The sequence below is a fragment of the Atractosteus spatula genome, chromosome 17, assembly GCF_055471065.1.
Source record: "Atractosteus spatula isolate fAtrSpa1 chromosome 17, fAtrSpa1.hap1, whole genome shotgun sequence".
In the NCBI taxonomy this organism is placed as follows: Eukaryota; Metazoa; Chordata; class Actinopteri; order Semionotiformes; family Lepisosteidae; genus Atractosteus; species Atractosteus spatula.
The window spans coordinates 17942334-17954849 of record NC_142722.1 but is presented as its reverse complement, the minus strand read 5'-3'; the positions used below and the strand labels follow the sequence as shown (position 1 = coordinate 17954849).

Here is a 12516-nt window from a genome sequence, read left to right as displayed (position 1 = left end):
TGTGCATGGCAAAAATCTAAATGTTGAAAATAAACAAGCCTATTCATCACTCATAATTCAACTTCTTTTAATCCACCACTGGGAAAATGATCACAGCCCATTGTTTCTCTCTTCATATGATACAGTTTAACAAGCCTTCATTTTTAAATGAACATGTTTTAAGTTTTGGAATTTTTGTATGCTTAAGTATTAAGCTTACTGCTGTGCATCATTATCATTGTTTTCATTTTTGAAATAGATGCAGCATTAATTTATCCCACAATAGGAAAGAAAACAGCTAACCTTAATTATAAAATTTCTGAAGAAAGACGATTTAATAAACTTCGCTCCGGACCTGGATTAATCCTATCAGAATTTAGGAAGGTGGTGTAGGCTATTCGGGAGCAGGGATGAGCATTTCCGTCTTGCAGGTCTGGGGCCCTGGGTTCAATTCCAGACCTGGGGGGCTGTCTGTGTGGAGTTTATATGTGCTCTCTGTGCTTGCAGGGGGTTTCCTCCCACAGGCCGAAGATCCAAAGGTTAACTGAATTGTGGAAAACTTAGCCCTGGTGTGAGTGTGTGTGTCTGTGTCTGTCGTGCAGTGGACTGGGGTCCCGTCCAGGGTGTACCCCGTCTTGTTTCATGGCTCCGGCTCCCCTGCAACCCTGAATTGGAATAAGCAGTTGGGAAATACATGGATTGATGGATGATAGCAAGCTGGGCAGCCAAATATATTTAGACATCTTAGGATAAAAGCACAGGTATTATGTCTAGAAACTACAGTATGTGAGCAATCCTGAAATATACAGTAGATCATAAAATTCTGCCAGTCATCTAACTAAGGCAAAGAGCCATTGTGCCAAGTGTCCATTCCACTGTAGAAGACAGATAAGTGAAGGGAGAAGACTGCTATTCACTGGAGGCTCATTTTTCCATTCAGGCTGGCAGAGTTAAGCTCACCAGTCATTAGTGAATGTCCCTATTTCAATTACACACACTGACAAGCAAGGTGAGAGGAAATGTGGAGAGAGGCTGTGACTCCTGGCTGTTTGCTAATGAGCAGTGTGATGCAGGTGCCAGAGGTTAATGACACTGCCCTGACCTTCTGCAGCCTGGTTTGGCTGAATCCTATGGGGCTAAAGAGCCAGGCAGAAAAGGAAACAACTTCAGTCCTAATCCCAAACATGTCTCCATTAAAAGCAGCCCTCATTAAGTGTTGGTTATATTGTATGATGGTCTAGCACATGACACATGAGTAAACAAAACACAGAAAACATAAATCAGCCTGTACACCTACTCAATCCAAAGGTTTAACACTGAGCTACTGCTGCCCAGAACTCTTAACACTAAACTAGTGAATATACTTCACTCCCCAGATGTAACATTGAACTACTGAACACTGCAGCCCAACACACTATCACAATGGGTCATATAACATTGTAGCCCAGCACACTGCTGTAGCCCAGCACATTCAAGACCTCTTACTACTTTACACAAGTGAAACACAATAGAAAAGCAAGACATTCCAAAATGTCCACAGCCTGTTCTACACAATTCTGCTATTTAGAACTCAGCCATGGCTCAGCCATGAATTCAAACATCAAATCCCACAGCTCTCCAAAAGCGCAAGAGGAGCTCATCATCTCACAGTCAACTGAAGAATTCTCTTTCTGTTGTAATATTGAAGACAAATGTTGAGGTATTTCACTATATTTATCTTTTTTTTCAAAATGTAAAATAATTATTAAAAAAATGTTTTGCTTCTGCATTTGGTTTGGTTTGCTTTGGTTTTGTAACAGTAAATGTGACAGAGGTTAAAACAATCTTAATAACATGAATTTGCCAGTGCAGCATTATGGTGGATGTCAGCCAATGTGCTAATTAATTAGATTCTGAAAAAAAGTGGAATAGGAATTTTCAACCGCTGCCATTATGGAATGTTTTTATGGGTTTGAGTGTTCAGCCATTTGGATCACATTGCAGTGATGCTTTTTTTTAAAAAGGACAATGAAAGGGAACACTGGAAAACATTGCTGTTGCAGCTACTAAAAGACCATGTTGAGTGCTCTCAAACAGTGGGCCCACGCTATTCCAAAGACACACCATAAGGAATGGTGCACTAAAGACAAATGGGATACAGTGCATTTCTTCCCTTGTACAAAACATCATGGAACGTTTGTAAGAGGAAGAAAGAATGGGTGATAATGTCTGATGGCATGAATCACAAACATGCACCCCAGTTGAGACACAAAGTACCTCAAACGTCACAGATATCTGCAGTAATAAGCTAAACATGTCCTGCAACAACTTGTCAAAATGGGAGCTGCTGCCCATATTTAATAAACATGCTAGAAAACCATGCAGGCAGGGGTCTGTGCGTAAGACAAGACAGTGACAGATGACTGGGTGGCAGTAACACCTGTGAACTCTGAAAAATGCCAAGTGAGGGTGCTTTTCACTCGGAGATGACATTTTTAGGCAATAATAAACATTTGTGTTCAAGGAACCGCAGTCATCGCTAATGTCTTGGGCTGTGTCTCTGTATCTCTGACGCATGTTTTGGCCCAAAGCTTTCAGGACGACCCCTTCGACAAAGAAGATGTCACAAAGATCAAGTCAAAACGGCAGAAGTTTGGGGGAACGATATTTCACTGCAAATAGAGATGAAAGAAGACTGACGCTTTCTTACAAATATGTCGTCCAAGGGGCACTGCGGCTTGAATTCAAAGGCGCAATGGGAACACTGTATTTCCCATGATGTTCAGATGCAGCTGCATTTTTTAATCAAACAATAATTAGGCAGCAAGAGAAGGAGTAAGATGATTTTTTTTTCTTCCCAGTAGCATCGTTTTTCCAAATCTTATTTTTAAATGCTGCAAAAAATTTTCGCAACGAAAACTTTCGTTGCATGGAAAAAGACATGCAGGTATAAGATAAAAGAGAATCTAAGCAGTATATTACAAATACAAGTTAATTGAAGACTTTAGCAACTTTAGCAGCTACTCTCTTCCACCTAAGCATCTCACAACAATAATCGGAGAACAGCAGAATCAGCCTCCAGACCTCATGTTTGCTTGCGATAGTTTGCGTGGCATGTTTATGAGGTATCTGTCTGAACCACACATTCTCAGTTAATTTTCACTTTCCCAGAAAATCCCCCAGTCACATAGCTACAGTCCCTAAGAAGGGATTGAAAACAACACCTGCCATGGTATTTATTGAATGGATTTATTAATTTACATTGGGATTCAGGATTTATAGACATGACTCTGAAAGGTGTAGTATTTCATCCTCATACATCTAACTAGAAAACACTGAGAATCCAAGAGAATCCTAATTCACTCTTGACATAAAGGGGAGTACAGACAGACAAATATGGGGGGAATTTTTAGTCTGCAGTTCAGACTGCTAGGTTTTTCTCTTGGAAAAGAAGTATGGAGATATTTAAACATCCATCCATGTTCCAACTGCTGGTACACCCTGGACGGGACACCAGTCCATCAGAGGTGGGGAGCTGCGTCAGCACGCGTAGGCTGCAGAGGAACAAGTACTAGGTTTATTCCCGGGTGACACTCGAAGAAGGCTCCACAGCCGAAACACTGTGTTTCCTTTCTTCTCTTTTCAGCATGGAATAAACCTTCACTTGTTCCGTCACACTGACACTAGGACAAGGGTTCCCAGAAGCCAGTTACCCTGCCAGTCTGTCTTTGGAGTGTGGGAGGAAACCGGAGCACCTGGAGGAAACCCACGCGAACACGGGAAGAACATGCAAACTCCACACAGACCGCACTCAATGTCCAGCATAGAATCCAGGGCCTCAACACTGCGAGTGCGCAACGCTAAGCACCGCGCCGCTGTGCACTACAATACGTAAACACGTGTAAAGCTGTTATGGCTGCAGAGACACAACAGCACTTGTTATTGTATACCTCTTATGTTCCAAGACCTTTCCGGCCAGTGAAAATGACATGCTTAAGGAAGCAATCTGTAGGAACGGGATGTCCTGGTATCACTGTTCCCTTTTGTTTGGTGAGGAAGCAACAGTCAAAGTTGAGCGCTGAAAAATAGAGAGGAAGCTCAGTCATCGCTGGCTCACTCTCAAGACCCTCTTGGTCCTGATGGATGAATGAACAAGTCTGGCTTAATAAAGCAAAGGTCCCATAAAGAAAGAAAGTGATATTCCTATGTATGTCTAGGGGGAATAATCGACAGATACAGACCAGGTCCTCACTCACTCGCTAGATGAAAGCTTCAGACTGCAAGAGATAAAAGGATACAAGCTCTCTAAACCTTGAGCAATAATTCAGAGCTGATAAATGTGTCCCGTCCCACTTTTAAATCTTTGCTCACTGCCAGGTCTTAAGCTAGATGCATTTAACCGAGACGTTCATTTTTTTTAATTGATGCACCTACTTTTGTGTCCAGGAAAGCCAGTAAAATAATATAATGATACAGTACTGGACGTTTTAAGTTACCTAGGAATACGGGAAGCGAGCCTGCCCAGGTCATCGTGAATGCCTCCTGCTGAGAAATTCATCAAGCTCTTGCCGAAAAGTGGAACTGCTGTAGTCCCAGCTTACGAGACAGCGCGCCCCCTATCGGCCTGGGAGGAAGTCTGCTTCCAACGCAGAAAACATTTTCTTCACTAGTTCAAAGGAAACGCTAAATTCGTTTTCTGCATAGGACGGAACCCATTTCAACATGGCTGAATTAGAACAAATGTACAATTATTTTTTCATCGTAAGGCAAGTGATTTTCGAAAATTCATAAGTAACCACATTTTATTTCTAGTATTCTGAGAAATAGTATAAAAGTATCAAACCGCTTTGGGCATTAGGATTCTTTGTAATGAAAAGCGACAATTATTAATAATAATAATAATAATAATAATAAGTAGTAGTAGTAGTAGCAGCAGCAGGACAAATAGCAGACTTTATGACCATTTATTCCCAATTGATTTACTTATTTAACAAATCGTTAAATAAAGGTTTATTGTTATCGCTACTATTTTATTATAATAACCTTTATTTAACCGAAGATAAATCAAACGAGGGCAGATTCTCATTCATCCTGAGTGCCTGTCGAGTTCACACGTCTTCAGGTGCAGGAGCAGCCCGAGAGCGGCGCTCAAGGGCACAGCAGCACCGCACGGCCCGACCCAGGGTTCAAACCCACCTCCTTTCAGCTACACGTCTAGAGCCCCAACCGCGTTCCTGACATGGGAGCGGAGCTGTAATGTCAGACCCTCGGAACCGAAAAGAAAATAAGTTAGAATTTAAATTAAGATCGAGACTATCGCACTAAGTGTGCTTTCAAAGTTTAAAGAAAAATCGGTGAAAACGAAAACAAGGATATTTCTCTGGAAAATAAAAAATGGATTACAGAGAAAAAGTCTCAATGATGTTATGTGGATGGTTTTTTGTTTTAAGTAATATTAATTAGTTTGAGGGGAAATTAAAGTCATCCTCGTCAACATTTTTCGAAGCCAATCCTGAGAAATTCAGCAAATGAGCTTACTGAGAGGTTGCGCGTACAATTTAATGAAATACTACATATTCTAGTTTTCCTTAATTTTAAGTTTTAGCCTAGGCTAAACTAGCCTATTGTGAAGATCACCTGAGGAAATTCCCTCTCCTGTTCCTAACTATACTGTGATCACCCTTGATCCCCCGTTGGCTGTGGCTTCCTACAAGTCCGAGCCAAGTGCGTTCAGGAGTTTAATTAAGTTAAATTATTAATTAAAGCCACTTCATACATCTCTCTGTCTCTGCACCCAAACCGCTACCGTGAACTCGGGGCTCGCCGTCTGTTGTGCTCGCTGAACGAACACTCAATAATTTAATCATTAAGAGGATATATTCAATAAAACGCATACACTTATTTTCTATCTTTTGAAAAGGTATTCAGCGTGTGTTAAACGCTTCCTAGACCGTGCCCACTGATTCCGCGGCGCCTAATTTCTTGATTTAAACTAGGTGGTGGTCAAAGACATGCTGGACATATTGTAGCACTCTATTAGGACATAGATCCCACTGATCATTACCGGCTGGCTACACTTCATGATAACTTCAATACCAAAACGCGTTTCATTTGGGGGCTTCAGCACTGTGGCACAGCGACTCAGTCATATACAGTAAAAAACCGGTACAAAACCACAGGACACCCGAAATCGGTCTCAGGCGACATTTGTAGCGGCCTTTTTCAAGATTAAAATGTCTCCTTACCGAGCAGCGAAGCCTTGCCCTTTATCGAGCAGGGTCAGACGCAGCGAGTGTGTAACTTACAAGGGCTGGTTTCCTCCTTAGCAGGGTCAGATTTCAAGTGCGAAGGTAAGGAAGACTTACCTACTGAAAACTACCGAGATCCACACTGTGCGGGGCGCCTGAACAGCGTCCTGTGGCTCCCGCTCCGCGAGTTCCCACTGACGCTTAGCGCAAACAGTGCACCGTCCGGATTTACTCACACTGTATGGTACTGTTAACAACGTTAGATAAATACAGCGCAAACCTGTATACCCACCCGTTATTGTTGCTGTTAATAATAATGATGAATCTACCGGGTAATAGTTATACCGAATACGTTGTACTGAATAAGAAGCATGCCAAACGTGACATAATGTTGATAAACTACTACGGCTAACAGCATAGTAAATAAAAGCAAAAAAACAAAACAAAACGAATGCATGGCCAGGTTTCAGAAAGAGGAAAAAGCAAAGAAAGTTATATCAAGTTGTTTTGTGCCTTAGTAACTTCCAACACCAGGAATTTAGCGAACGACGAAAATGTGGGTAAGGTCTGCATTTACCTCCTGTGGTACCCAGCGCTGTGCGAAGCTCCCAGCTGCTCCTTGCCGTGCTGAGCCCCAGAAGGGTACTTGTAAAGTCCGGCCCCCCAAGTGGCCAGCGCCCCCGAGGAGCAGAGCGACAGCACCGTGAGGATCCACTGCCACCACCCGCGGCACAGCCCGGGGGCCGAGAGCCGCCGAAACCCCCTCATTTCCGCGGCGGCAACGGCAGTCCGGCGGTGTCTTTTAGCTTGTTTCTCTTCGGAGAAAGAAAAAAAAACCGTTCCGAGGGAAGAGGAGGAGGTGGTGGGGGACGTAAATAAAAAAAATTAGCTTCCAAATTTGGCTTTCATTTAGAGGAAGCGCATCCCGTTGAAAAAATAAACAGTCGCTATTAAAAATACAGATCAACAGCGTCTCACCGTTGGCCAGACCGCTTTAAACAGTGTCCGCTTCCTGACCGCATTCACAGGCTAGCCCCTTTCTGTACCAAGTGCAGAAACATTGGGAACTCAAAAGGGGGAGAGGAAAAAAAAAGGACCAGCCGTCTTGCAGCACTACTGAAAAGTAGCACTGAACTCTACTTGGGAGTTACTTATCCCTCCCTACTCCCTGAGCAGCAGCTCGGTAGATTGGTCCTCTCTCACTTCTGAAAGCGTCTTCCAGGCGGAGGCCACAATGGAGAAGACACTCTTATATAGTCTCTTTAAGAACTGCCCGCCGAATCGCCTTTGTTCCTGCTCCTTCCTCTCTGTCGCCCTTTCACCGGGGACACGAACTGCCCAGGGCTTAATCGCTGGCTCCTGCTTAGCGCCGGACTGCCCCCAAGCCGAGGTCGCGCCGGCAGTGGTCAGTTATCGCGCCGTTTCAGCGGTTCGGACCGCTGGAAGAGCCTCGGCGAGGCACGGGCCGAGAGTGTAAATCATTAAAAAGAGGAGAAGTTTTGCCCAAAGATCATCGGGATCACAAGCTGGCCGTTCCCTCTTTCAGTTCTCAGCGGTTTGTCTGCCTGTGAAGAAGCGCACAGTCCATTATAGACTATTGACAGAGAGCTGATCAACTCTTGAGCGCTTGTGTGAAACTGCTCATTTAATATTGCATTCCCAACTGCAGAGTGAAGTTAATGCCTTAACCACGCAACCCTGCCCCCTCTCTCGTGCCCCCTCGTGCTGTTAATCTTTACACAACTGCACAGCTAGAAGTCGTTATGAACAGATCAGGTGCTCAGGGAGTCTTCAATGCCATGTGGTGTGACCTGATCAAGCACCCAGCTTTGAGGTCCTGCTCGACCTCTGTTCTCTTGGAAGGTTCTGGGCAAGAGCCATACAGAAAGTATACATATTTTTTGTATTAGCCATTTCATTTCAGAGTGAATTTCTCCTTTCTTTTTTTTTATTAATTTCAGTCAGTCAAATTTTCTTTCTCAAGGAGAAATGGCCACCTCAATGCTTGTGACCAAAGCTCGGGCAGTGTTTGCTGGAGCCCCTGTCTCTCGTTCTAAAACTCATCTCAGATGGACTCGTGATCCGTGTGAGGTTTATTCAGTCCCCAGTGTCACGACGGCTCACACACTGTTGTAACGTGTTGTACTGCATGCTGGAAATAAAGCACATTAGACAAACTCATCTCTCGTTTAGACCACAGGAGCTTCATTCGTTATTGACGTTCGTCAGAGAGGGGTCTAGGCTAGCCTTTTCTCAGATTTTCCCAGCAGGTTTTTCCTCATCTAGGAATGTTGCCAAACTAAACCCCACAGAGCCTGACCTGAGCTCTCCAGAAGGGGTGAGTGTGTTGTTAAGGTCAAGGAGGTCAGTGTCTCATCGAGCTCACAGGGGCCCCCAGATCAAGATCTCTGAAATCAGCACATCTCAGCACAGTGTGTTCAACTGTAGCCGACGTCTGGAGCAGCCAAAAAGAAAGGCAAAATTTGGGGAGTATTTCTGACCCTAGTCAAATTTTTGGGCACAGGTGCAGAAAATGTCTTTCTCTTGGGAAGTGTTCCTGAGTTGTGTTGTTTTGTCAGTGCTTGCTGCAGAAAAACTAGGTCTGCTTGCATTGCGTTGGGAGTATTGCAATGCTCTATGTGCCAGGTTGTCAGAGAACACCCTACAAAAATGCCAATATGTTCACAACTTGGTAGCTAGAGTTCAAACAAGGTTTTATTTTGGCAATGATACAGTGCAGAGAAAAAGTATGTCAGCCCAATCTGCTGCTTTATATTCGGGTATATTCTAGAGACCTAAAATGCAATTAGTTAAAGTATTAATAAAAGATGAAGATAACCCGATTAAACACATAACACAAAGATATATTTCAGCTATTTAACAAAATGATCCATGAGTAAATACCCTTGTTTGAATAATCCCTTGATCCCATAGTCTCAGCAACTGGTGGCACCTCCTTAAGCATCAATGACTTTCAGTGACGCTTCCTGTAACTGTTTATCAGTCTCTCGCATTTTTGGCTCATTCTTCCTTACAGAACTTCTTGAAGCCCGTGACATTGGAGGGTTTCCTTTCATGAATAGCCCTCTTCAGGTCTTGCCATAATATGTCAGGCAGGACATCTGATCCTGGGTAGAGTCACTATGATCACTATAGTTTCCATTTTTAGATCGTCTGACAGAATAGATGGAGCCCAAAATGGTTTTGTAACCCTCTCAAAATTGTTTGTGGCACGACATATTTCCACTAAGTGCTGATCAAACTTGTAAGGTTTCTGACCATTATGTAGAACAGGACCGCTCACAAACACCTGATTCTAACTATCCCCTTAATTGTGCTAAGAAAACTAAGGGTTCTCTTATTATTTCATATACACTGATTTTTAATTTCCTGTCATGTACCTGTTGCTTGCTGGATTAGGCTCTGTTTCCTGCTATCCTGTACTGGATAAAGTGGTTATAAAATGGTTGTACTGTGTATTTTTAATTATTCTTCGTTTTCTATTTCATTATTGCATCTCAAAAAAATTCGGAACTGGTAAATATAAACCATCGTGGTTATTAAAAAAAAGTTTTGGTTAATAAAGCGTATCATTGTGAAAGAAATTGTAAATCCCATAATTATTTACATATTTTTCTTTGCAGTTTTTCACTTCTGTCTTCAAATCCCTGCACTAGGTTCCTGCTGAATTTTGCCTCATGATATGGCTCTTGACATTTGAGGCAATGAAAGGAATCTCTCCCTGGTATATTTTTCATATACTACAGCCTCTATCAGTGCTCTTCAGTGCCCTGGAACCTGTGTCTAGTTTGTCCCTTTCTGACCAGAGTCTTTTGCTATAAGCCTATACCCTGTGAGGTATAGTATGCTTCCTTCTGAGTTTCTGTCTTTTGTCAATTTCTACCTTACAAATACATGTTTAAAATGGAATTCCTATGGATGTTTCTGTTTTTAATTGATGTGTGTTGCCTTATTCCTATGTTTATATTTCCCAACGTTTTGTTTTGTACAGTGTTTAGATTGTTATGAAAAGTGCTTATAAAATAAAGCTTATATCTGTACACACCTCTAGAAAAACACTATCCCTTATACTAGATTAACATGGTAAATTAGTAACATGATGTGCTGTTTTACCATTGTTTTTTGTGTCTTAATATCAGTCTTCTTTCTTGTAATTGTACTGCACTCTCGCTGTACTGTACTCAACATGATTTATAAGGACTGGTGGAATCAAGGGCACTGATTTAGCGTAGGTTTACTCAAACAAGTCTGCAGAAGCAAATAATGGACAAACCAGTAAGGTTTTCTTATATCAAAGAAGGGTTTTCTTGAAAATCTTCAGAAAACTAGTTTGAAAATGTAGCTCTTTTGTGAGTTAGTTCCGCTGTATGTGTGTATCCTCTAAATGTCCAAAGAAGAAAGAGGCTGAAGATGTTTTCAAGGGATTCTAGTCTGTTTAAACATCATCCAGCCTTTTGTTTGTCTTCTGTGTACAGTCTGTGGTTTGGTGCAACAGTAGGAGCCCAGAACACACGACAGAGCACATGTTACCAATCACACGGAACGGAAATGGTTTAAGAGAGCGAGGGGGATTAGTTATGTGTCAATATTTTTTGGGGGGGCACTTTGTGTTAAGGGCTTCTACATATCTGGTGCCAAGCAGGAACTCAGAGTTTAGGGTTAACTTAAATCTCTCAGTCTTGCGCAGCTGAAAATAATCTCTGTCTCCTGGGGATTGACTGCAATGAGGAGTCTTGTATTCGTATACCTTTTTTCCCCCTGCGTAATCAAATATAAAGAGCTCCTTTTTCTATTGTCCTGCTGAAACTCTGCAGCACGCACTCTCGAGAGTAATTTGCTCAGCAATCATTGTTAAAAACCCAAGACTTTTCCTGTGTTGAGCTCCAGTATAGAGTTTTGGCCCGTTTATAGCACCCACATAAAACGCTTTCTTTTTACTCCCAGGAGAAGGAATGTGTCTTTTATGATGTTCTGGGAGTAGTGTAGCATGAAATTGAAAGCCCATACTGCAGTTTAGGAATTGGGGTGTTTTGTGGCTTGTTTTAGAAGAATTTGAGAAACACTGATAAGCTAACCACGCTGGGCTGGACTAGTGGCATTGGTATGTCATTTTCAAATTGGCATGGCTAAGTGGTCCACAGATAACAAAAGGCACCAAGTCAAGAGCTTGGTGACAATAGGCAAAATTGCAACAGAAGACATTTGCTCCTTCTGTCGGAATTCAGTAAATTGGACTGAGTGTAACAGACATCTTCTAACAATACATACTGTACTTGTCAATATAACTTTTTCAAAGTTTGTTACACACTCATCTATAGCAAGAGGTACTTACAGGTATGCTGTAGTGAATTGGCTCGTGTGAGATACTACTTTGTAGCTGAAACACTATGGAAGTCCTTTGTACTTTATTAGATAATGCACCAGAATATCTTTACTGACACTTTTAATGAGTGTTCAGCAAGTGATGAAGGGGTATCACTGACCAGTTACCAAAGTTCTTGAAACGGTAATAATTACTCTTACAACAAAAGCAAATAACTGTACTATCAGAGGAAGACACCGTGTTGCAGTGGTCAGCAATGCTGCCTCACAGCACTGGGGCTCTGGGCTCAAGTCTGGACCTGGGTTGCTATCTGTGTGAAGTTTATACGTTTCCCCTGTGTTCACATGGGTTTCCTCTGGGTGCTCTCACACATTTCACAGCCCAAAGACAGACTGGTATAGGAGCATAATTGGCTTCTGGGAAAACAGGGCCTGGCGTGAGAGTGTGTAAGAGTGAGAGTGTGTCTGTGTGCGTGTCCTGTCCAGGGTGTACCCTGCCTTGCGCCTCTTGCTTGCTGGGTTAGGCTTCTGCTCCCCCGCCATCCTGAATTTTCCCAGAAGCAGTTAGAAAATGGATGCATGCAAGTTCAGACACTAAGCTCCAGAAGTTATGCCATGATCCATATATCTACAATACTTTGCTGAGTCTGTCAGTGAGAGGATGATAAAATGCACTTAACTGGTCAACCTCTTCCGGCACTTCATGCTATACAGGCCTTTCTGTCATGAAGCCAGTCTGCGCAAGTAGCAATGAAATACTGTACATTTGCTGTTTTTATTTCTTTCTTTTTGAAAGTAAGGCCAAAGAACAAGCTTTGTAAAGTGTATTTTCTGTATTAGCTTAGCTTTACACTCGCAAGACGGGTCTCAGAATAAAAGAAGGTAAGCTGCCGTTTTGCGAGTCTGATAAGGGCAGTTCTGATTTATTACCTGAAGCATAGAACAACAAGGCACCCGGATTAATGAG

At 42.5% G+C, this 12516-nt stretch overlaps 1 protein-coding gene across 6 annotated transcripts in view; it reads right to left on the bottom strand.

Moving 5' to 3' along the window:
• Positions 1-7789, bottom strand: part of emid1 (EMI domain containing 1) — a 106146-nt gene extending 98357 nt beyond the window's left edge. For 4 of the 6 annotated variants that reach the window (XR_016094350.1, XM_088935835.1, XM_088935840.1 and 1 more), the window contains exon 1: positions 6784-7396. Coding sequence is in view for 5 of the 6 variants with exons in the window: in XM_088935835.1 (XP_088791961.1) it covers positions 6784-6974 (191 nt within the window). In the remaining variant the exon portion in view is untranslated. Of the gene's footprint in view, positions 1-6783 lie in introns of all 6 variants that reach the window. The other 2 variants (XM_088935837.1, XM_088935838.1) reach the window with 2 other exon arrangements.
• Between the last annotated feature and the right edge of the window lie 4727 nt (positions 7790-12516).